This window comes from Taeniopygia guttata, chromosome 3 (genome assembly GCF_048771995.1).
Source record: "Taeniopygia guttata chromosome 3, bTaeGut7.mat, whole genome shotgun sequence".
NCBI lineage: Eukaryota > Metazoa > Chordata > Aves > Passeriformes > Estrildidae > Taeniopygia > Taeniopygia guttata.
Window position 1 is genome coordinate 89,970,873 of NC_133027.1, and position 23,935 is coordinate 89,994,807.

The following is a 23,935-nucleotide window of genomic DNA, read 5'->3' on the forward strand; positions in this document are numbered from 1 at the left end:
GTGATGCTTATTCTGGTATAATACCTAAAGATAAATTCAGAGTCCCTTTGGGATAGGGGTCTGACAGGCTACAGCCAGTGCTCAGGAAAAACCAGGCCTTCAATTTGACATTGCTCAGAATAATTTGAGTGAATTCACAGGAATCTAGCAATTTTTGCCTTGTAAGTTTTTAGCCTGAAACTGACAAATCTCACAGAGGTCATTGGACTAGGCAATTTCATGTGGTCTCTTCCCATCTCAATGTTTGTGTCATTTTTAACAGCCTAGGATTAACCTTTTCATGGATAGCAGGATAAAAACATGGAGACATAGGGCAGACACCACAAACCAAATGCACTATTAAATTAAAACCATAATTGGGCCTTTTGGGCATGTTAACAAAGATGGAAGATCTTTTATTTGGCTACACATAAACATATATTTACTTTGGAAAGATTGAGTCCTGTGCTTATGAAGGAAAATCACTCTGAAGGTGGGAAAAATTAGTTTGTGATGACGCTATTATGGACCAGTTCTTGTTGGTAAAAATGAAATGGAAATCTTCCTTGGAAGCAGCTGTGCTGACTGCTACCAGAATGATGGATTAAGTGGGCCACTGGTCCCATCCAGGATGAAATCTCTGGAAGAAGAGGAGAAAACAATGAGAATTATGAGACTAAATTTCCTTCCTCCCTACCTTTACTGTTTATAGTAATCTATAGATATTTTTTCCCTCTGCTACTCAATCACTCAACAATTTTGGACAAATAGCTTAATTCCTCTGCTGATGATAATCCTGCATTTTTACATGCTTCAATCAAAATATCTGCCAAGGTATTTTTATTAGTATCAATTAATATCTGCCAAGTGTTGCATTAAATACTACTTTATTTAATTTCCAGAGGAAAAGAATCTGTCATTGCTCAGTTAAATTAAAAATGTTTTCTTCATATGATGTCAGGGTCCTGGAAGATAAACTTGGGTGGAATGTATACGTGCTTAATATTTATTCCAAGGAGTCTGACAGAAATTCAAGGAGCAGCACTGATGAAACCCAAGTAGACATCATTGCTTTTGATGAGGCCCACCAGGAAGTACCTGCAGAAGATGTAAAAAGGTCTGTATGGCACAGTCTGACTTCTGGGGGTCAGAGCTCATGCAGATAGGATATTTTAGAATTCAGAAAGCTGACTCACTATTTACCGAAAGCTAATTTTCAGACTTTGCCAAAAACATGAGTAAGGCTGTTTGATTGTGCAAAATAGATTTAAAAGTCAGTTTAAGAGAAAAAAAGCTGACAGAGAAAGAATATAATTAAAATATAAATGGACCTCAGAGTGGCAGAATGTTGATAAAAACCCCACACTTTAGGTGTATTTTACATTACTTTGGTAATCTCTCAGTGATGTGGATCTAGTTCAAGGGTCCAAGCTCTGCAATATTTTAGGTCACAAGCACCAGGGCTGGTTGCTGGAAAGCAGAGCTTTTCCTGAAGGAAAGACACAAGTCCGAATCCTCAGAAAAGGTCTTGGCGGATCAGGGAGGGATATTCTGTATTTTCTTCACTACTCCTGCAGCCAAAAGGAAGGTGAGGTGCACATGCACATTTCCCCCTTCTATCCTCAGAAAACTGAGGGAGCAGCAGGCAGACCTTGAGCTGGGGCTGGAGGAGGTGTTCTCAGCATCTGTCAGCGCTGCCGTCGGGGAGGCTGCAGCAGCCCCGGCGTCCCCAGAGCTCGTGGCCACCATCGTGCTCGGGGTGCTACTCGCCGGCACCGTTGTCGCCTTCTTGGCCTACGTCCTGCTGGATCTGAAAAGGAAAAGGTACAGAGGGCTCGCCTTAACAATGTCATTCACCTTCATTCACCATTCACAGCTGATGGGTTTAATGAAGCATCAACTTAAAAAATGTGTGTCTGATAAAATACCGGCTTTTGCAGGCAGCATTACCCAAGATTTGTTACGTTGGATGCACCACATAAATCTGAAAGGTGTTTCTTCTTGTGTTTGGCACACAGCAAAATCAGAAACAAATACCTCTGAAACAGAGAAATGTGGGCAGCAAAAACTTTAACAGTGAAGGGGGCACATGAGTCTTTTCCAACCCCATAAATGATGAAATAATTTGCTGCTTAACTGCAATGGCAGCAGTGCCACATGGTAGAGGAAAACAATTTCCAGAAGGGAAGCAAACATTTACCCTGCTACCATTATGGAAAAATAGGAAATACTCCAAACTAATCCCCAGAACAACACTGAAAATAAATGTTGTGTACTAAACTTATAACACAAATAATTAATCTTCTGTTTCTAAAACAACTGTAAAGCCAATCTTCAAAAATAATTTATTATTATTTTATTTTAATGTATTAATTTCAGAAAGTATGGGAAACAGGATTTGGTTAAGAAAGTTGAAATTATGGAGGGCATTGATAACCCATGGGCAGATGACAAAAATGGAAATCTGAAAAGCTTAGAGAAACCCGAGCACATGAATAATGGGTAAGTATACTGCTGCAACCACAAATTTATAAAAATCTGCACATAAAGACCATGGTTCTAGTTTATTTTGGTACCATAGGATTTTCCTTGGATCTCCCACTAGGCTGTAAGTCCATTTTTAAGGACTCTTAAAATGACAAGTTAAAAATCTCAACACTTGAAGGAAGTTAATACCTTTTAATCTTGTATCAAAGGCAAATTCCTACTTACTCTTTAGCAAATTGTTAATCCTAATGCAGAAAAGACCCTTCAGGATACAGGAAGCTCCTTAATTCTCCTGGGTAAAATCCCACTAATTTTGAGATCAGTGTACATGCTGCTTTTGGTTGTAGAGAGGCTGAGATTTTTGTCTGTGGTGCTATGAATTCTCTGAACTCTCTTAGGAGAACTGAGATGATGTCATTTGACAACCTGGAAGGCACCAGAGGAGATGATGCTGAAAAAGATGAAATTCAGGCCTCTGAAAAAGACAATTACCTGGAGACAGTGCTGCTGGATTACAAGGGTGAAAGTAAGCAAAATGGAGCACCTGAAAAAGCTGCTGAAAGTAGAAATGTGGAGGTCCAGCCCACGGCGAGATCCACAACAGAACAGGTAATGAGCATTTTGATTGCAAAGCATGGAGTGAAAGGTCTTTTATTGTTATTCATCACATAACTCAAGGAATTATCAAAAAAGCAGATCTGACGGAACTAAAAAATAGAATTTTGTGAAGTAATCCCTGGGAATGTTCAAGGCCAGGCTGGACAGGGTTTGGAGCAACCTGGTCCAAGCAAGGTGACCCTGCCCATGGCAGGAAGTTGGGGCTGGACAATGTCTTAAGGTGCCTTCCACCCCATTCTATGATTCTATAAAACAATCTTAAAGAGGAAGGGCTGTTTGTTCATGCCTAGAAGAAAGAGCAGGACTTTCATCTGGAAGTGCTGACTCTCTTAATTATGATATGAACAGTAAAAGGCTCACAGTTTTATGATTTCTACCATTTATAATTCCTCCACACTCAACCATTTGTAGCTTTCTGCCTCACCTACGTTACGCTTTTTTGCAGGGTTCCTTTCCAACAGACACAAACCAGAAGCCAGCTCTTTCCTTAACACCTCATCCCACATTGCCTGCCCCCGATAAAGAACTGAAAGGAGTAAAATTTTCAGAGGTGGCAGTGATTTTGGACACAGAACCTGGAGATGATGAGTCTGGAGATGATGAGTCTGAAGACAATGAGTTTGGTGATGAGCTATCTCTCTGATAGGAACAGCCGATGAAGAAAAATTTTTTAAAAAGCACAATGAGACTCATTGGGACAGCTCAGAATTAAATGAGCAATAAGAATATGGGAATGTTATCCAGATTTTAATTCTGCTGCTGTTTTAAGGATGGATAAGAAAGACAACAAGTAATACGCGGGAAGGGCTGTAGGGCTGTGCTGCAGGGCTGTTTCCCCAGCAGCAGCGCTGGCTCACTGTGTATTTAATTTCGTCTGGCACGTGTCAAATGGGCAAGACAATAAACCCGATTCCAGAGGCGCTGCCTTGTCATTGCTTCAGAGCGTGTACATCAATTCTTTTGTTCTTTTGCACAGAAGTGTCCTCCGCAGTGTCTGAAAACGAGAGTCTGTTTTCTAATTTTCCTGTTTTCCTCCATTTTTTTTTTTTTTCCCCTCTCTCCTCTTTTCCAGCGAGGCGGTGCCTTCCCCCCGGAGCCGGGAGCAGCCCCGAAGGAGCAGCTTTTCCCGGGCACAGGAGCGTAGGCTCCCGGCGCCGCCGTCCCGCTCTACTCCGCCCCTCGCCCGGGAGGAAGGGCGGGGCAGGGCCTCGCCTTCCTCCTCCTCCTCCTCCTCCTCCGGCGGGGCGCGGAAGTTTCTGGCACCTTCTGGCGGTGCCGGCGGAAGCGGCGGGCGGGGAGCGGCGGGGGCGGCGCCGCGGCGGGGCCGGGGCAGCGCCATGGCCAAGTGGGGCCAGGGAGACCCGCGCTGGATCGTGGAGGAGCGGGCGGACGCCACCAACGTGAACAACTGGCACTGGTGAGAGCCGGGATGGAGCGGGATGCGGGGAAGGGCTGGGGGGAATGGGCGGCCGGCGCTGACCCCGCCGCTCCCGGGGCAGGACGGAGCGGGACGCGACCAGCTGGTCCAAGAGGAAGCTGAAGGAGGTGCTGGAGGGACTGGTGGTGGAGGGTGAGGCCGGGCGCTGCGAGATCGGCGACCTCAAACACGTGGAGGGCGAAGCGTCCTGCAACAGTCGCAAAGGGAAACTCATCTTCTTCTACGAGTGGAACCTGCGTCTCAGCTGGAAAGGTACGGGGGGAAGGGGGATGCGAGGGGCTCTGCAAGGATTTCCGGGCCCCGGGAGCATGTCCCGGGCCCGGCCGGGGAGATGGCATTAGCCCGGGGCTCCGTGCTGCTCCCTGCTGCCGTCGGGAGCCATCCCTCTGCAGAGGAACCTGTCCCCTCCGGGCTGGCGAAACGCGAATGTCTCGGTGAACTGCAGTGACTCGGAGTTTGGGGCTGGAGTCGATTGCGGGAGCCACGTGGGCCTGGACGGGATAAATGCGTATTCTTAAATAACCTTGAAACTCGAGCTTGGCTTTCCCCTTCACCCAGGCTTTTCCCACCGCATATTCCTTAGCACTGCATTCCCGGTGTATCAGCACGGGGTTACTCACCTTAAGCTTTAAAAAGATGAATGTCTGCATTGTGGTGGCATTGACAGCAGAGTGGCAGGGCTGATTTCCTTCCACTGTGCCCAAATTACAGCTGTGTGCCCCTCCGTGCCTCTGGAGAGCAGGAAAACCTAGGAGACGTCACATTGCTGTTTCCAAAACCGAACTGTAGTGTACATTGAGGATTACGAATTACAGGAGGATAAAACTCCTTAGTGGGAAATAGAAATAATTCTTGATTATTTGGGTTATTGGGGGCTGTGCCCGTGCACTTTTTTGTTGTGCCATATCCATTTACAATCCCAGCTCTTGGAGTTACCCTCTGCTGGGCTTGTCCCGTGGCAGGTTCTTTGTTTGCAGTCTGGCTTTTAGTGATGCCAAGGAATTCTTGCTGTTTATTAAATGCCTAAAACCTGACAGCAGATTGTGGCCTTGCACTGGAGTAAGAAGCAGGAGCAGCCGATGGAATGAGCCTGCACAGGAAATTGTCCGTGGATATTGTAGTGTCAAGTGACAGACTGTGCTTCCCCAAATACAGTCCCTATTCCTCAGCCCTGGGGTGTGGAGGTTGGCCTGACTGGAATATTACTGAGACCAGACCAGATCTGGAATTGAAGTCTGCACCCACAATAACAGGGGACTTTAAACTGAGTACTGTTGTTTGTTTTAGGAAGTTTTATATGTACCAAGTGTGTTATAAACTGAGACCATACTTAGAGTTGTGGTGTAAATGTTAACAGAGAGCAAGCCAAATAGCAGAGTCTTGTGCGGTTTAAATCAGTGTAGATAAAATAATTGTAATCAGTTTTTTGACTTCTTTAAGTTCAGCAAAAATTACCTTAAGCTTTAAACAGAGGTTAGCTCGGCTTTGTGTGGTTCATTTCAGAGTATAAATTTGGAAGCAGGCAGACAGTATTTTGTTTGTATTTCTATGTAAGTTCTCTCTAAACTATTTCTCTACAAGGTGTTTGTGCCGGTCAGTGTTTAGAGATAGCTCTGACTTGCTGGCTGCTTTGCTGTGCTGAGTGATTCCTGGCTTTGAGAGCTTAATTTTAAATGAGTTGGCTACTACACAGGAAATGCTACAAAAAAACCCCAGAGGCTGATGATTTTTTTGGTGATAGCCATCATGTTGTGTGTTTTGAGGGCTCTAAATTAGAAGACAGTTCAGATTGAACTAAAAAAACTGTAATTAGTTCTACAAGTCTTCAAGGATAATTAGGACTTCAAGATTTGCTTAAAAGGTGGGTATGCAAGGCCAGATTGTAAAAATCCTGAGATTTGCAGCTGGTTTGGAAAGTCCAATGTAGGAAAAACATTGTGCTTAGCAATTTAGGTAAGAAAGAAACAAGAAGTGAGGAACTGGGTGCACTTAATGATTCTAAAATTGAGCAAAATGGCTATTCTATCATTTTTTAGAGGATGTAATGAGGATTTTAATGGATCATTCCATATTGTGGTGGAAGCTTTGTGAAAACGTGTTTGTCCTTTTAAAGCAGGTATTTCAGTGTGTTATAGTTGGATCTTTCTGAGATGTGTGCTTCACACTGGACTGGCAGAAAACCAAAAATAATTTATTTTCAGGTCTGTTACTGAATTCCAGTGCAATTCCAACATAATTTGATTGATAAAAAGGTAGTGAAGTTTTTTTTTACATTACAGTGGTAGTGAAAATGCAGAGCAGCACCGATGTTCTTTCTGCCTGTGTCATGTGGATCCACCAGCTCTGTTTGTTCACTGGTTGGACTTTGCTGCCCGACACAGACACTGTCACTGTGAAACTTTACGAGTTGCGAAAATTGCTAATAGGATTGGCTGACTGAAGTCAGGTTTGTGTTTTGCTCCCCAAAATGTCCTGCATGCCTGCACTTCCTTTCTGGGAAGCAGCCAAAAGATAGGTTTTATTGTCTGCAAAGACCATGTTGTGTGGTTTTCCTGTACTGATCCTGGTACTGGACGAGGGCAGGGAGGAGCACACTGAGGTGGCTTTGTGGGCCCAGGAGTGTTCCAAGGATGGCATTAACCAGTTCCCAGGGCTTTACTGAGTGACAGGTTCTCCTGGGAGACTCCAGGGTCTAGTTCTGCTGTCCCTGTGTGCATGTGGCTGTGTAGGTGTGTATTAACAACTTTGTGTGTTGTGCAATCCCTCATTGCCTCAGACGCGGTGGGGAGAGATCTTTGCCCTTTGGTACCAACAGCCCTTCGCTCCCCTCCATGTCAGGAGGCACCTGGGCGTTTGTTGGAGTCCCTCGCTGGGATCTTCTGTCATGAGGGCTCAGGGAAGTAATTAAAATAATGAGAGGGATGGTCAGGAGCAGGGGAATCCAGGTGGCTCTTGTGAAAGTGAGAATCCCCAGAAATTCTGCATCTGCCTTCCTGATAATTCCCCTTGTGCAGTCGTGCTCAGCCCTGGGCAGTTGGAATTGGAGAGTTTTGCTGATGAAGCACCTTGTTAGATTTCTAGTGTTCTGACACTGAGCTGACAAATCTGCCTGTTTCTCTTCTTGTTTTCTGAAGAGATTTTATCATGATCTAATGAGGGAGTTAATTTAAATAACAAAGCACTAATGCAAGGCAAAGGGGAAGAGTCTTCAGTGTAATACAAAAAGCCTCAGACCTTAAATTCAATCTTTCCAGTGTAAACTGAGGCAGAGCAGCACGGGGCAGTTCAGTGGGGTGGGCCTTGGCCCCAAAGGATCAGAAGTGGAGCATATAATTCCTGTCCTTGCTGACTCTTTCTGCAGTGACTGCGAGGTGGTTAAAAGTAAGATCAAGTGCTCTGAATGTACACATGAAGTTCCTGTTTTTTAAAAATCTCAATTGTATCTTTCCCCATTATAAACATGTGTTTTTCCTGGTAACATGCCTGCATGTTGGGAGCTTTCACACAATTAAAGAGGGGCAGGGTCAGGGAGCTTCTGAATCCAGAGCAGACACATTAAGGGGAGAAGGGGATGATTTTCCCTTACCCACCCTTAGATGCACAGGCAGTGCTGGGGACAGGCTGTAAAGGCTGTCAGAGCAGGTGACAGCTGCAGGTGACAGCAGTGCAGGGAGCAGGTGGTTCCCTGTCCATCCCTCAGTGCACCTGGGTAGGGAACACAGCTCCCAGCAGAGGCTCAAGTTGCTGTTCAGTTCCTCTAAATCAGCCTTGAGGCAACTCCCTTCAGGTAACACCTTCCTACAAATGAGCTCCAAGTGTAAAACTCTTGTTGTGGGGGAAAGAGTTTTTAATGCTGCATTTAAGAATTCGTTATGTTAATACAGGTACAGTGAAAGAGTCTGGTGAGAAACATAAGGGATCTGTTGAAATTCCTAACCTGTCAGAAGAAAATGAGGTAGATGATACAGAGGTAGGTGTGCAACACTGGTGTATGGCTGTATAGGTCCATAGTTCTTAAATAAAGTAAATTAACATCTAGGCATCATATTTTGATTTATCATGTTATTAAGTGGGGTAATTACATGTGGACAGTTTATTTCATGTTTTTGTTTATTATATTTGGAATAATGCCTTACTCTGTTCTCAAATTTACCAATGAGGAATGTGCAGTTTGCTTTGCTATTTATTGATTGTGATAATTTTTAATTGCAAATTTGAGAACTCTGCTTGTAGTCTTAAAAAAAAACTCCAAACCAACACAGCAAACCACTCCCAGCCCTAAGACCTTAAGGAATCTCTGTGTTGGCTGGATAATGGTGCATACTGGGCTTCCACAGATCCTTCAGCCTCTGCTGAGAAGCAGCTCTTGGCTATACTTGAACAAGAGTGAGTGGAGATACTACATTTATTTATGTCTTAAGAAGACTTATTTTTAGCAAAGTTTGGCTACCCCAAGGTCATGAATTTAAAATTGCACCTGTCCTCTGAGCATAGTAAAAAAAGCCCAAATGCTCTCCTTTGTTGCCAGATCCCAAAGGCTCATGTCTGAAGTCTCTTAAATGCCGTCTTTTTTCTGTTTCTAGATAAATGTTAGCAAGAAGAAAGGGGAAGGTGATGTTCTGAAGGACCTGATGAGAACTGAAGGAACCACCAAAGTCAGAGAGGCCCTGAGGGACTACCTGAAAGCACTTAAAACAGGTAAATGGAACCAGGTGAATTAATCAACACCTTGGGAGTGTTCCTGTGCAGCTGCCTCTCCTGAACAGCTTGGTGAGATTGTGACAAATCCCTGGGTTTCTATTGGTTTGATCTTTAATTGTCACCAGCTGAGATGAGTTAAGTTAGTCCTGACACTCAGGATCTCTTTTGCTCTAAAAGTGGTCGTGTCCAGAAGGTTCTGCAGTGACTGAGGCTGTGCTGGGTCACACAGGCCCTGCCAGGGCTCAGCTAAGCCCTACTAGGGCTGGCCAATATAAGGATTTCTTTTTGTTGCCTAATTTTAAAAAACTGCCTTCCTTGCCTGAACTGCTGCCTAATTTTTGTGTCCCTTTGTTTTAATTATTAAATTAAATTTAATTATTAACTGTGTTAATTATTAAATTAGTTATTTTCTAGAATTTCTGAAATGCTGTTTTTATTTCTGTCCTTTACAAGTTCATTCTGTGCTCATCTTTGAGCTTACCATTATCATTTGAGATTCTAAGGTTTTATTATCCTAAACTTACTAAGTTTATAAATTTTCACTTGTTCTTCTAAATCAAAGGTGAGCCAAATTTAATGTTTTTTTTTTTTTTTGACTGGTGGTATTTTGTGAATTACAGCTGTTTCCAAGAATCAGGAACGTATGCTCAAAAAATTGATGCATTTATAGCTTGTAGTTAAATTGTTACCATGTATCTCTCTGACTGTGAACTACTTCATTAAATTATTACCTCTTTTTTTTTTTTTGTTGTTAAATGCTGTGTAATTTTCACAAGTTGGATCCACCAGTTTTGGCTTGAGAAATTACTGTGTATGATTTTTAGGGTATCCAAAGATTCTTTAACTCTGGACACTCAAAGGGCAGCAGCCTCTGACAGGGATGGCTCCCATTCGGTATTGAGTTTCACTCCAGTCTTCCGCCAAATTTAGAAGAATTTCTCTGGGTATTATGACTCTTTGATCTGAACATCTGCTGTGCAGAAGGCTCTGCAGATGTTTCTGATTTGAGGTCAGGTAACTTGGAAAAGCCTTTTGAAGGCTGTTAGGTTTGTTCCTGATTCTTGATGGAAGCATAAGAGTAAACTGGGAAAACCAAAGTGAGTTTTATGTCCTGCAGTTTTACCTGTTCTCTAGGATTTTGGTGATCTTCATTGAGTGTCTGAATGTCTGGGGGTTGAAAAGCTCAATTTCACACTGAAAAGTGCTTTTCTTCATTACAGAGTTCACCTTGGGAATGATCCTGCCAACAAAAGCTCCTGTTGGTCAGGAACTGGCCATGGAGCGAAAACCAAGTGGGAGCACTGTGCAGGTATGTTGGCTTCAGGTTTTCACTGAATTTAGTGACTCCTGAGTAATGATACTGCTGAGGAAATGCAGAAATACAGTGTACAATTGCCATGTATTCACACCCTGTGTTTGAGAATGTACAGGTGATAACCCCCTTGCCCTGCCAGCACTTCTAATGGTCAAGATCTCACACTAATTCTTGTGACTTTTTTTTTGCTTTGCAGGACTCTGTTACATCACAGTCTCTAGATATGGTTGGAGTAAAAATTCCAACAGTGAGGATACATATGAGGGAAGTCTTCAACTCTCCAGCTGATGAACTTTACAGCATCTTCACAAAGAAGGAAGTAAGTGATACTTCAAGGCATTTTAACTGAATGTGGCTGTTGATGCTGCTGAAGAGTTGTGTAAATAATAAACACATCACAGTGTCAAGTACAAATTCCATTTGATGAGAGTTTATTAGGCTGCCTTTGACCTTTTTTTGCCAGTTGTTCCCTTGTAACAAAGTGAAGCTGCATTGTTATGGTGTTTGGGTGCAGCTTCCTTGTGCTGTCCTTAACAAAAGCTTTGCTCTTTGATGTTGGTGTTGTTGAGGAGCCTGAAGGGCTCAGTAATGGCACTGCTGCTACCCACAGCTTAATTAGATTAATTACTGGAAGTGGTGATACTGTTGCTTATTGGGTATGAAACACAGAATCACTAATTTTGGGTTTGTGTCTTTGAAATGAGTCTGGGCTGGTACTGGAGTACTTTAAATTCCAACCCCAGCTCTTAGCAGCTCTTCCAAACCTTCCTAAAGCTGCTGCTCCATTTCCCTCATTTCCCAGTCTGGGAACAGCCACTTGTGTCTACATCTGTGGAGGTGCTTGGGGCAGGGCGAATGCTGGTCTGTATTTACCAGTGCAACTTTCTCAGCATTAACGTTCTCCCTGTGGCACCTCACTGGCCCCTGCCAGAGCCCCAGCAATGCTGTATAAAATCAAAAGCCTAATGAGTGATTAAAGACTTCCAGGTGTATCAGAGTTTCCAACTGCAGCACCCCTCCCTTGTCTCTCAGCATGGTGCATTTTGTGTTTTTCTTTTTTGTAGTTGGTACAGAAGTTCTCCAAATGCCCAGCTGTGATTGAAGCAGAGAAAGGAGGCAAACTCCAGATGTTTGAGGGCTGTGTCAGCGGTGAATACACAGAACTGGTAAAAAGCTCCTGCTCTACTTTAAAACGTTAGGGGAGGGTGGCTCCTTCTCTGAGCTAAAAAGCAGCATAAATTTTAATTTCAGCTTCTCTAGTGAGTATTTCACTTCCTTTATTTCAAAGCCAAATAGTTGGTCTTTTGTTGTGTGCTGTTTGTGTCTCATCAAAAGAGCAGGGACTGACCACACCTAAGGACCTGCATGGGGAGCAGAAAACCCAGCACAATCCTTTGTAACTGAGAGGAGGAAGAAAGGTTTTAAGTTTTATTTCCCAAATCCCTATCCCTTTTTAACTGGGGAAATGATTTCTGTTCTATTCAGGACAAGTGTTACCCTGGTAATTAGAGCTCAGCTGCATTTTTGAAATGTCCTAAAAACCATTTTCATCTGCAGGAGTGCCCAACCTGTGTACTGGGCCAGGCTGGGTTGCATAACACAATCACTCGGTCACACTTTGAAATTTCAGTGTGGAAAACTGGGCTTGTCCTTGTTTCAAAGTCTGCAAGAAAATCAGTGTTTTATGTGCAGTAACCAATGAGTCCCGGTCTTTTCACACAGCAAGAACAGAACAGTGGAATACACTCCATAGAAACAGTTTATTTCAAAAACCAGACCCCAGTCTTGCTCTTGTTTACATGCATGTGTCCAGTATGCCATAAGATGCTGCTCATCTCCCTCTATTTCAGGGAGAACTGCAGTGGGAATTCTCTCAGGTGCTACCAAGGAGAACCTTTTTATCTTCCACAGGTTCCAAGCCAAAGAATTGTCCTGAAGTGGCGGTGTAGGAGCTGGCCTGATGGTGAGTTTTTCCAAGGATCTCTGATATTGCAGGGCTCCCTTGCAGGGAGAAGAACCAATCCTGGCAGGGAGCAGCCTTGGCTGGACAGTGCCTTGGTCCCTGTCCTTTGGAGAACAGCCCAGTGCAGAGAGCTGTGAAAAGAGGCTGTGCTCAGAGAGGCAGAGCAGAGAGGGAATGAGCACCAACAAGTGGCATTCTTTAAAAAGCATTTCACTGAAGGATCTTGTTCTCTTCCCTCAGAACATTATGCAACTGTGGCCTTGAACTTCCAGGACCTGGCGACTCAGTCAGAACTGGAGCTGGAATGCAAAGGGGTTCCTGTCTCCCATGAAGAGAGTACAAGACAATGTTGGAAGAAGCAATATTTTGAAGAAATACATATTTTACTGCAGCAATCAAAAGACAACATGGAATGATAACAGCACTGTAGTTTTGTTAGGGCATTACTTTTTATACTTTGTTAACATTTGGTTTTCTAAAAAAAAAAAATAATTTATTTGTGGGAAAAATAAAGACCCACTTCTATGAGACTGTACATAGTTTAAGAACTATTTATGGGTTTTTAGGGAATGAGAGGCAAGTCAGACTGTATATCAACAGCTTTACTTGGGGACAGTGATCTCTGTTCTGCTTGCCTGGAACTTCAGAGTGATAATGATTCAGCTGCAGTGAGCCCTGCCCTCAGAGGTAGGTGAGCTACACCATCAATAGGAAGCATTTCCAGTTCTTTAATATTCAGTGTATCAAGTGGCAAAATTAAATCCCTGTAGGAGACTGAGTTCCCAGCAGAGGTGAGCTGAAAGGGATTACAAAACTGCTGATCCATTTCAAGAAATGGGGGGGAGGGGGTATTATTTACAACCTTTGTGGAATACTTGCTAGATGCTTTCAACTGCAGACTGTTTGCAGCTGCAGTTTTAGGAAAGATAATTAACAATGTCATGTAATTATTAGGTCTGCATGCACTGTACTCCCTTACTTGACTTCGGTGTGACATTTATTTAGGAAGAAACAAACAGTAGTAGTGCTTTCCTTCTGCAGTTCTGTAAAACCTTCCACTGAAATGATTCACAGCCCTCTGCAATGCTGTACCTCAAAGAGAACAACTGTAAAGAGAATTTTGACAGGAACAAATTGTAATTCCTAATTAAACCATCTTGAAGTGAGCAAGGATAACTTAGTTCTCAAATGCTTTATAAATAAAGTGTACAAATGAAATATGCAATCTGAAAGAATTTGACCACAACAGGGTATGCTGCTTTTGGAAAATGTGCTTGGCTCAGTAAAAACATGACTTTATCTCCATAAACTGATACTGCCACACTAAAGATTCTTAGAAGTCCTCTGTATTTTATTTTTACAGAATGCCAACACATGGCAACCTTGCCACCCAAAAAGCTTCCATCATCCCAAGGAGACTGAGCTACTGCTCCGTGCTGCAGGCCAGGTTCTCCTGAAAAGTTTGCAGTCAGTTATTAATAATCCCTCTGAACTGAGGTCTGTGGTAGTGAGAAGAACAAAGTCCCCACAGTGACAGGAGAGGCACAGAGGACTCCCGGAGTGTTGCCTGCTGCTGCTTGAAGTGTCCAGGTGCTAGGTAGGGAGCAACCTCTTGAGTAATATTTTATTTTAGCATCTGTTTCTGAATGCTCAAAATTTACTTTTTTTTCCCCCCTCAACATTCAAGGAAGACAAGCCTGATGTTTTGAATACAAAAATGATTCAGGGTAAGGGTTGACAAAGGGCAATTAAGGTCTAAGTTCAGGCTTCAGCAGGTTTATGGGTAGATGGTTGAAGAGATATTGCAATGATTTAATCCTTGAGAGTAGGTGGCTCTATGCAATTCCGAGTTTCTTCAAACAGTGAAACTGCAGCCCCAGTGTTCTCTGGGAATTGTGCTTTGCTCATGACTGAAATCCCCTGGTTTTCCTGTTTCCCTGCCCTCACTGGAATGGAGTAATTGCCAATCAGTAGTGTTAAAAAAGACAGGACATACTTGTGCTTCCAATGTTGCAAGTCCCTGCTCCAGCTGCCAAAACCCCTGGAAAATGAGCAGCAGCTTCATATCCCTCTAAAACTCATGCTAAAGTTTCTCCTGGACTTCCCAATTAAGAATGTTAGATGGAAATTCACTGAGAAGGGCAAAGAGAAAAATAGTACAATGGGAAAAACATGGTTTGTAAGATTATGGCCAAAGTTCTTTACAGATCTCGGCACTTAAAGTGCTATAGGAAAGGCTGCCTGTGCATGGAGAAGGTATTTTAAAAGCTTAATTTTGAAGGGGTTAAATGGGAGGTAGAAATAAGTAATAATAAATGAGAAGTGGGATAAAACCTGAAGAAAATCAAAGCTTTTAAGAGACTGAGGAAGCCAGTGGAAGATCAAAGGGTTTAGGGTTAAAGGGCTTTCAAAGCTGGGATAAAGGAACATTTTTAAAGGCAGAAAAATACAAACCAGAAAATTGATTTAAAGCGAGAGAAGGGGAACAGAATGGAAGAAATAATGACATGGAAAGTGAGGGAGACAGAGGACAAACACCTGGAAACAGACTCTGGAAAAGGAAGACACCTTTGTGCAGGTATTACTTGCTTCTGTTCAAAAAACTGCAAAAAATTCTTGGTAAAAATTGCAGGAATACTCAAGGGGGAAATTAGGAGGTAAGGGAAGAGCAGTAAGAGTAAGCATATTGCTGGTAATCCTGACATGATTAATGAGCAGTATATGTGCATCCTTTATGAAATCATCATCAAGTACAGTTTATAGTTGGGTCTATTAAAAAATGAGCTAAAAAAACATCCCAAAGGCCAGAAGGCCACAACTCTGGTGCAATCCTATCCTGCAGGAGCTGCTAAAGCCAGCAAGGGGCAGCAGATCAGACACCATCCCAACTGCACAATGTTAAGGCTGATTAATTAAGAAAACTACTCACCCAAATGGGTTCCAACAGCTGCTGCAGCTCAGGTTTTGATCCATAGGCCACTGTTTTTCTTGACAGAAAAATTCTGATTGTAGAAGTTTTGACTAGAAGCTGTTGATGAGTTCACTGGAGTAACAACCTGGGGAAAGCTAATCAGAAAAAGTAATAAAATTATTCCTAAAGAGAACAAAACCATAGTTATTTAATGTCTGAATAATGAGGATACCAACTTAAGCATTTATCAGTGTCAGCAGTGTCTGTAAATGCAGGATAAAAATGCTAAATAAACAGGAATATAAATTTGTAAAATTTAAAGATTAATTACAGAACATTGAAACCAGTAAATTCAGAGGGAGCAAGAGCATCACAGACTCGAGGAGAAGCAAGTGATGCAAAACTGCAGTGAAGGGTAAATGGAAAGAAAGAATTTTGAAGAAAAAAGACCAAGGTAGATGAAGACAATAGAAAAACAAATTAGCTGAGCAGCTGGAAAATGAAGCTGAAAATGGAGTTTAATCGGATATTAGAACTAGTAGCATTGACAGTCCAAAAGGTCACATAGAGGAAACTGGTATTACTCAGAAATAACAGGGGGAAGTATAATGGGAGGGATGATAAAAGTCATTCTAGGGCTGCAGAAGCTGTCAAAAAGTGAGGGGGCACAGCCAGATAGAACAGAGGGAAAAAAGAAATAAAGTCTGTAAATGGTGCAGGAGAAAAAGTGTGTAAGAGGGAAATAAGGGAAATGAAATGCCAAGTTCCCCTGTCTTTTGACAGCACTTCACATTCAAAACAACAAGCACCAGTCCCTCTCCACTGTGTGGCTGAACACTCGTGCAAGCTAAACAATCACCAAAATCTACATCAAATCTGAACCTCTGACTATTATTTCTCTCTGCTGCTGTTTCAAGTTCGAAGTTCTTTCCTGAGAAATCCAAAGACTGAAGCAACATATTATAAACAAATGAAAAGTCATCACAATCAGTTTAATGAAGTGCACAGAATAGCAATTGATCATGTCAATAAAAATAAAACAATTAATTTTACATCAAGTGTGCTTTATTTCCTCCACAGGTATTCTGTTAAATAAAGCACCATATATATACTGCCAGGCCACAGCTAAAGAGGATTCTTTACAGAATCAAATTTCTTGTGGTTGTTTAGTATACAAGTAAACTTAATTTTGATAATAAGAACCACAGCGATCTGAGGCAATCTGCCTCGATTATAAGGTACAAAACTGGCACAGAGGACACCATATTATAGACAGTAAAAATGCCATAAGTTTAAATTACATCATACAGGGCCAGGAGGCTCTGTCTCCCAGACAGCCATATTAAATGAAAGCCACTACAGTGAACTCTTAATTACATAAAACATAGCCATTATCTGATTGCCCTTTAAGAAAGTGTACGGTAGATGCAAAATAAAATAAAATTTAAAAAAAAAATCTTGAGTTCTGCCTGACCAAGAATTAAGCATATAAATCTATCTTGCCATTCAAGCAGAGAGCACTGGACAAACTGAAGCACAAAACAGAAATAAGCAAAACTTATACAAACAGCATTTTTGGGGGAAGAAGGATTAAAAAAAAAAAAAAGACTTAAAAGCAGACATGCTCCATCTAATGTCAAGAAGCAGCTTGGTTTCCTTTCCCGGATATCCGTGTGACCACGTGAATCGTAGACTCAATGGTCCTGCACAGGATGTCTAAAATGTCATGGTGCTGCATGTGACTAAAAAGTCCTCTGGAATGGCCACAACTGATTGATAAATTAGTCTCAGGGTCCTGGGATGGTAAGGCTTGGCCATCGCAGCTCCGCAAGTCTGCGAGGTCAGATAAAACCGTGGAAATCGACGTGGAAGGAAACTCCGAGTCCTCCTCGGCTCCCATGGAATCCTTGGAAGCCTGCAGGTCTTTGAACTCTTTGCATTCTTCAAATTTCCCGTTCCCCAGCTGCTCCTCGGCATGCTGCGCGCGCGCAGCCAACGCAACGTCTTCAGAAAACGAAGAGGGCACTTCCATCCTGTACTCCTTGACAGAACTGTTCTCAGGGGAGGGTGGATCCTGCTCCGTTCCTGGGTCGATGATGGAGGAGTCCCTGGTCTCGTTGTCTGAGGTGCTGGTGGGGGTCAGCGCCTCGTGGGGCTCGGCTTTGATGTCACCGATATCCACGGCGTGCTCCTCATCGCTGCTCACCCGCCGCCGCTTCACCGGAGTGGCTCCTTCATCATCTGTGGGGACAGGGCAGCTGCTCAGGAACAGGCACTGCTCACATCCCCACCCATCTCCACACTCAACACAGCACTTTAATAAACACTCATTTCCTTGCAGAGAATTAGTGCAATTCACAAACTTTAGCTCCACGGTAAAATGAGATATTTGTGTACTACTGGGATTTGGAGCCAAGGAATGTCCCACCCTGGAGGGACAAAATAATGTATTACATGAATTTGATAAAAGGTTCATTAATGCAACACCAAACCTTTAGTTTTTCTTTCTTTGGCTTCTTGCTCTTGTAGTGAGTTCCTCTGTTGCTGACAAGCTCTACATTTGTTTAAAAGCTCTTGTAAAGTTGGAATCAGGGCAGAGTTGAGCTGTTTGGGAGTGTGCACCGAAAGCAGCAAGGCAAGTGCTCGGAGGTCCTGGAAATAGAGAAACAAATTAAAGGCTTATTTCAAACTGGTGTTTGATGAATCTTGCACACTGAGACTGTGCAATAAGGAGATGCTGTTCATGTTCTGAGAAGCCCAAAGATCCCATTCTAGAGCTACTCACACCACTGAGACTCCCCACTCACTATCTTCTGACCTGGACACAGATCTGTCCTGGAGGTGACAGTGCCATGCTGAGACAAAACCATGATGGGTTACAGCACTCCTACCATTAATGCTCCTGCAGTTGTTAACACTTTGCTCCCCACAGTCAGGTTAATACTCCCAACTTCCCATGGCCCCCCAAGAAGCTCAGGTGAGGAGGTGAGGCAAGGAGTACCTAACACCTGGCACAGGGCACTGAGGAGTTTCTGTAGGAAATGAGTTGCCTCATGTTCATTAGAAAAGACTCACCCCATTTAATGTAGAGCTTGCTTTGGAAATTTCAACTCTCTGGTTGCTGAAGTCAGATTCTAGGCTTTGATACTGATTTATTAGGTTTGTAATTAGAGTGTTGATTAAGTTGGCACAGTTTGCTTCAGAAAATACCTGTCCTTGCACCTGTGGAAACAAATTCTTTTTTTAAAAGCCACAAAAAATTGGAACTGTGAAAGCAGAATAGAAAAAGGAAGCAGCATCAGTGCCTGCATTCCTTAGAGTAATAATTATGGCTAAAAGACCACATACCTTGAGGAGAAAATGAGTCAGAAAGGTGTAGACAATGTTGTTGTTAAGAAAGGTCCTTTCATCCATCAGAATACATTTGATATATTCTGCAAAAACTGGATCTTCACAGAGGAGCTTCACACAGTTCTTGGACATCGGAGACTGGCAAGGAGAGAGAAGATGGCAGAGTCAGCACTGGAACTGCAGGCCAGGCCCACTGAGAAATAGCTCGGGTCTATCAGATGCCAGTAAATGGTACAAATCAATTACTGACAATTCTTATTTCCCATTTTCCTGTGATGCAGCTCCTTCCCAAGAAAGGCCAGTTTACCCCCACCAGTGTGGATGGGAAGGGACGAAACCTCCTGATCTGTGAGCCAGCCACAGGGTCCTCTATAATCATACCCAGACTTCGTCATTTCTTTCTTCCCTCATCATCCCAGTGGTTGTGCTACATAAAAAGCTGGTATTTCAGAGGTAGGATGAGGTGCTTTCTGCACACCCACCACTGTTACTGGGGGGAGTTGCTGTGTTAAGCTTTTGCAGGATGTACAGGGAGCAATCAGAATCTTCCAGATTTTTATATTTGATTAGCAGGGCTTCTCAGACAGCAGTAACACAGTCAGAGTATTTTATTAAACACCACCCACCAGCTACAGTTGTGGCTTCTTTGTTCCATATTCAGTGCGTTTTGCCTGTGTTTCCATTCTGTTGGTTCTGACTCTTACCTGAGTCTGGCAAAGCTCAGTCCAGAGTTTGGGGAAGAGTGCAAGGTGAAGTGGCAAACCTTCATAAGCAACCAGGACACCTGCAGTGGCATGAGGGAAGAAGTCAGTGTGGGAGAACTTTGTGGGAGACAAGCAAATTCCTCAGAAAAGCAGTGCCACAGCACCCTATCATTTTATAGGATCACATTCTAAGCATTTTCTATGATCAGAAAGCTGCAGTGTCCACAAGGTTTTTCCAGTCTGTTTAATAAATACATTGGAAAAGTGAGACAAACAACAGCAGATGGGTGATTCAGGGGATAAAAGGACATTCTCTCATTGCTCTTTAGATGGCATTATTGGTGTGACACTGAGGTCCATGCACACTGAGGAACTCACCCTCAAGGTTGTGTGGGAACACAAAAGTTAAAATATTGTCAATTAATTGCCATTGCTGAGATGCTGAGGATTCAGGATCTGATTCAAAGCCATTTAAACTGCCAATCACCCAGAGATAGCCTTAATAAGTCCTGTATTAAACTCTAAATGTACAATAAGACTGAATTCTCAGTGGTTACCTTAGCTCTTTTCCAGACAGCCTGAAACATTTCAGTCATGTGGGTAAAGCTGCACTTTCTTATACACAGATTAACAGCTTTGTGGATAAAAATAACACCAAAAACACAACATAAGCTCTGCTATTCCTTAAAAACTCTGAATCTAAAACTTAGTGCAGAAGGACTCAGAGCTATCACAGAAAAAAAAAAATCCTTTGGCTGTTTTCACCTTGATACTTACTCATTTTCACTAAAGTTTCAGTAAACTTTTCACAGTTGATTGCAACTCGACACAGGAGGTGGATGAACTGGTGGTAGGAGAAGAAATAGTCCAGCAGCATCCGGTCATAAACATCGTCTTTGCCCTGAAGATTTAAGAGAGCCTCATTTGACCAAAAGCCACAGCTCCCAGACTGCCCTGAGCATCTCCCTGCCTGTCACTTGCTCTGCATGTTTCATCCTGGACTACAGGAGAACACTGGGAATCTCCAGGTGCCTCCGCACCCAGCCCTTCACAAGCACCAGGGTGTGATAGGAGGAGGGATGGCAAATGCAATTCCCTGCCAGGAAAATCACTTTTTGGAGGGTTCTGAGCCAACACCCAGAGGGTGTAAAGCTGTGCAAATACCATGGCTTGACGAGGACAAGAAAAGAACGCAGTAACTTTGTATCACATACAGACAAATATATATACACTACTGCTTTTTAAATCATAGCTTGTCAGTTGTCATCTGTAGAAATAAGAATTTTCTCAAGACTGAGCTTCAGAGCAGAATTTTAATGCATGTCTCAAACCCAGTGATACACATATGTCAATACTGTATTATTTCGGACATATATAAACTTAAAATGGCATCAGCCAGAGGAATGGCCACAGAGAGCCAAGAGGAAATCTAAAGCTCAAGCAAAAAATGCAACCTTATACGAAGCAAGTGAATGAAAAACAAGCATGCAAACCCACAGGGCAATGTGACTGTGGATGTGGGTCTGAAGGCTTAAAAATATTCTCCTTCCTAATGTATTAGGAATTCACTATAAAGGGTGAAATACTGTCATGTAACATGACAAGTTTTTAAGTCCAGGTATTTACATTATGTAGTGTCACTTCTGGATGCACCATGGGGAAACCCACTAGAGGCAGTTTCTGGCTCTCTACCATATTTTCAAACACTTGGATTACACAGTCAATTTGATGGTGCACAAATAGACACAGCATCATTCTGAAAGCTTTAAAAAAGAAGGGTTACTTACCCTACAGTAACCGTGCTTCTTCGAAATGTGTTGCCCACACAGATTCCCATCTACGTGCACATAGGCCCCATGTGCAGGAGATTGGATTCTTTCTGAATAGCTGTGTCCACTGGGGCTGTGCCTGCACCCAGTGTGTCCTTGCGACCACTGTACCTGAGGGCACAAGGGGTATGGCGGCTTCAACCACCACTCAATTCCTTCACCCGTAAGAATCCCCTAGGACAGGACTCGGAATTAGCACAGCAGGAGGAGCACAGAATCTGTGTGGACAAAGCATCTTGAAGAACCACAGTTACCGGACAGCAAGTAACCAGTTCTCCTGCTTCAAATGATTGTCCATACATATTCCTTTTCGGGTGGGATTCACCTGACCTGACTTTAGCTATCTAAAATCTAGTCACTGGTGTTCACTGCACTGTGTGGAGAGGGAGCCTCATCCACACTCGGGTGCCTGGGACAGGAAGGAGGGGAGCTCTTTGTCTCCTTCCCAGGGTAGTTATTTATGGCCAGGAGCCCCAGGAAGAGCTAGATGCTGACCTTTTAGATAGGCAAAGTGACGTGAGCTGAATCCCACCGTTGCTGCAGCTGTAACAACGGGATGTGGCAAGTCACTATGGAGTAGCCCCACCAAAGCTGGCATCCCATCAGGAAGCCCACAGAAGGGAAAATGGGAAGTGAAAAGACTTAGAGCCCTTTATGACAAATCAGGCACTGGATTTTACCCAAACATATAGCAGATTATGCCTCAGCCCCAGCTGAATGGACTCTAATGGAACCTGAAGGATCTCCTTGGCTGTCTGGAAATAAATCTTAAAATAGTGTGAAACCCATCTAGACAGTCCCTGGGTGGTGCCTCAATTTCCTTTATAAATGCCACAGACAGAGTGGGAAATTACCAGACTGTGTGCTATGGGGTTTTTTTCCTACCACAAGGCCCAAACCCTTATGGTGTCTGCAGTATGAAGCTGTGTATCCCCAAGGGCAAGGAAATGGTGCTTCTGAAGTGCACATCTAGAATGGAGTATATGAGGACAACACATCTTGAAGAAGAATTATGCTTTGCTTACAAAGAAAAGGTAAATGCATTGAGCTACTAGATTCTGCCAATACTTTTATAAAAATGGGAAAAAAACAGAGAAATAATTCTTTGTAGGACCATTTGTTTACATACCTTGCTGGCTTCCACCATGGTGGGCAAGAGGCACATGTTGAGTTCAGGACGTGGAGGACGAATATTGCTTTTCCCCCCTATTAATTTCAAATTTTCACGACATGGAAAATAAGGTCCAAGAGACACTGTAGTGTAAGTTTGGATAAAATAGGGATATATTAAAAAGGTCAATATTTGACAGCAAGGAACACGATAGAGTAATAATAGTGTAAGAGAACTTCAAAAGACAATCACTGAAATACCTACTTGGGATATTACTGTGGTGGTATGTACAATGATTGTGCTGTAGAAATGGAACCAGAGTATGTAGGAAATCATGAGGACTTAAAAGTACAAGCTCCTTGAGGACATCTACAAACAAAAAGTTGTTTTTGCTATTATAAATTGTTATTTCTTAACAGCAAACAGTTCAACTTAAGGCTCATACATTTGCAAATTCTCGTATCTCTTTTGCCACAGCTCCGCCATGAGCAACACCTGAGTGACACCCCTGACTCCGTCCCAATTCCCTTCACCTCTGCCCCTGGGAGAGACCCTGCTCAGTGCTGCACCAACCACCAGGGAGGGGCCAGCTTTGGAGAAAGAGAACCTCTGCCAAATTATCCTCTTTGCTTCTTCTTTAACAGAGCAGGTTTGATGCCTGGAAAATGGCAACCAGCAGCAGTCAGGAGGAGAACAAGAAAATACTCAAAACAGGGGGAAGTGCATACAAATCACACACAAAAAGGGTTCTTGGACACAATATTAGACCTTTACCAGCAATCCATTAAATAATATTAAAAATTACTAAACTAGAAAAAAACTGGACCTTTCTGAAATAGTTCTGCTAATGCAAGAAGGGCATTTATATGTATTATCTGTGTCTACACTTTAAAAAGCAAATCCACTCCTCTCTACAAGCTATTTATGCTTAGTTCCACTACTGCAGTTCACAGTACTGAATCATAAAAATGAACAGGAAAAGCTGTTTCTCAGAATAACTTGGTCTCCATGCTTCTTTCTGAGGGGTGCTTTAGTTCATGTTTGAATTTTAATGTCAGATTTAAACTCAGTGACACCTAACTAAGGAGCTACTCCTCAGTCATGCCCCTTATCAGGTGGCAAATCGGTCTCACAAAGTGACTTGTGACTTTCTGTGCCCCCAGTCTGCATGCCTTAACTGACCACAGGAATATTCAAAGCAAGCTGACAAACCCAGAGCTCTCTGGAGTAAGAACAGCAGTACTGACAATACCACACCAACAACCCCGACCTCCCATTTCTAGCAGAGCACTTGTGTAAGTGGCATTTCCATCTCACAGCAGGGGCCTGTGCAGGACAGGTCCTGCTTGGCCAGGACTTACCAATGCAGGCATTTCTAAGCTCGGGAGGACTGTAGGAATTGAGCAGAGTTAAGAGCTTATGGGCAAATTCAATCCGCTCCTGCCACTGAATGAGAGCTTGCTTCACATCTGCAATGCGAACATCCCAGGAGGCTGCTTAGCTCATGTCTCAAAAGCTCATTAAAAAA

The 23,935-nt window shown here is 43.0% G+C and overlaps 3 protein-coding genes and 1 long non-coding RNA gene across 13 annotated transcripts in view; 2 read left to right on the forward strand and 2 right to left on the reverse strand.

Annotated features, from left to right (window-relative positions):
• Window positions 1-4,024, forward strand: part of LOC100225817 (protocadherin Fat 4) — a 37,986-nt gene extending 33,962 nt beyond the window's left edge. For both annotated transcript variants that reach the window (XM_072927386.1, XM_032747517.3), the window contains 5 exons: window positions 941-1,096; window positions 1,606-1,803; window positions 2,359-2,481; window positions 2,865-3,075; window positions 3,530-4,024. In XM_072927386.1, coding sequence (XP_072783487.1) covers window positions 941-1,096; window positions 1,606-1,803; window positions 2,359-2,481; window positions 2,865-3,075; window positions 3,530-3,727 — 886 coding nt within the window. In that variant the 3' untranslated portion in view covers window positions 3,728-4,024. The remainder of the gene's footprint in view (window positions 1-940; window positions 1,097-1,605; window positions 1,804-2,358; window positions 2,482-2,864; window positions 3,076-3,529) is intronic.
• Window positions 364-5,704, reverse strand: LOC121469771 (uncharacterized). Its single transcript, XR_005979956.2, has 3 exons — window positions 5,143-5,704; window positions 1,631-1,789; window positions 364-619 (listed from the first exon to the last, which is right to left on the reverse strand). It is a non-coding gene; the product is annotated as an uncharacterized lncRNA (long non-coding RNA).
• AHSA2P (activator of HSP90 ATPase homolog 2) lies at window positions 4,213-13,036 on the forward strand. Of its 2 annotated transcripts, none has more exons than XM_072925998.1 (9): window positions 4,213-4,501; window positions 4,584-4,774; window positions 8,407-8,492; window positions 9,106-9,220; window positions 10,444-10,532; window positions 10,735-10,857; window positions 11,603-11,704; window positions 12,389-12,501; window positions 12,742-12,956. In XM_072925998.1, exons 1-8 carry the CDS (start codon window positions 4,422-4,424, stop codon window positions 12,485-12,487), a joined length of 885 nt encoding a protein of 294 aa, XP_072782099.1. In that variant the 5' UTR covers window positions 4,213-4,421; the 3' UTR covers window positions 12,488-12,501; window positions 12,742-12,956.
• Window positions 13,037-16,383: 3,347 nt separating this feature from the next.
• Window positions 16,384-23,935, reverse strand: part of USP34 (ubiquitin specific peptidase 34) — a 112,962-nt gene continuing 105,410 nt past the window's right edge. For 4 of the 8 annotated variants that reach the window (XM_030268769.4, XM_030268766.4, XM_030268770.4 and 1 more), the window contains 10 exons: window positions 23,769-23,876; window positions 22,672-22,776; window positions 22,426-22,550; window positions 21,255-21,407; window positions 20,245-20,368; window positions 19,468-19,547; window positions 18,761-18,901; window positions 18,488-18,634; window positions 17,905-18,064; window positions 16,384-17,653 (listed from right to left, as the gene is read on the reverse strand). In XM_030268769.4, coding sequence (XP_030124629.4) covers window positions 17,049-17,653; window positions 17,905-18,064; window positions 18,488-18,634; window positions 18,761-18,901; window positions 19,468-19,547; window positions 20,245-20,368; window positions 21,255-21,407; window positions 22,426-22,550; window positions 22,672-22,776; window positions 23,769-23,876 — 1,748 coding nt within the window. In that variant the 3' untranslated portion in view covers window positions 16,384-17,048. The remainder of the gene's footprint in view (window positions 17,654-17,904; window positions 18,065-18,487; window positions 18,635-18,760; window positions 18,902-19,467; window positions 19,548-20,244; window positions 20,369-21,254; window positions 21,408-22,425; window positions 22,551-22,671; window positions 22,777-23,768; window positions 23,877-23,935) is intronic. The other 4 variants (XM_004175117.5, XM_030268773.4, XM_030268771.4 and 1 more) reach the window with 3 other exon arrangements.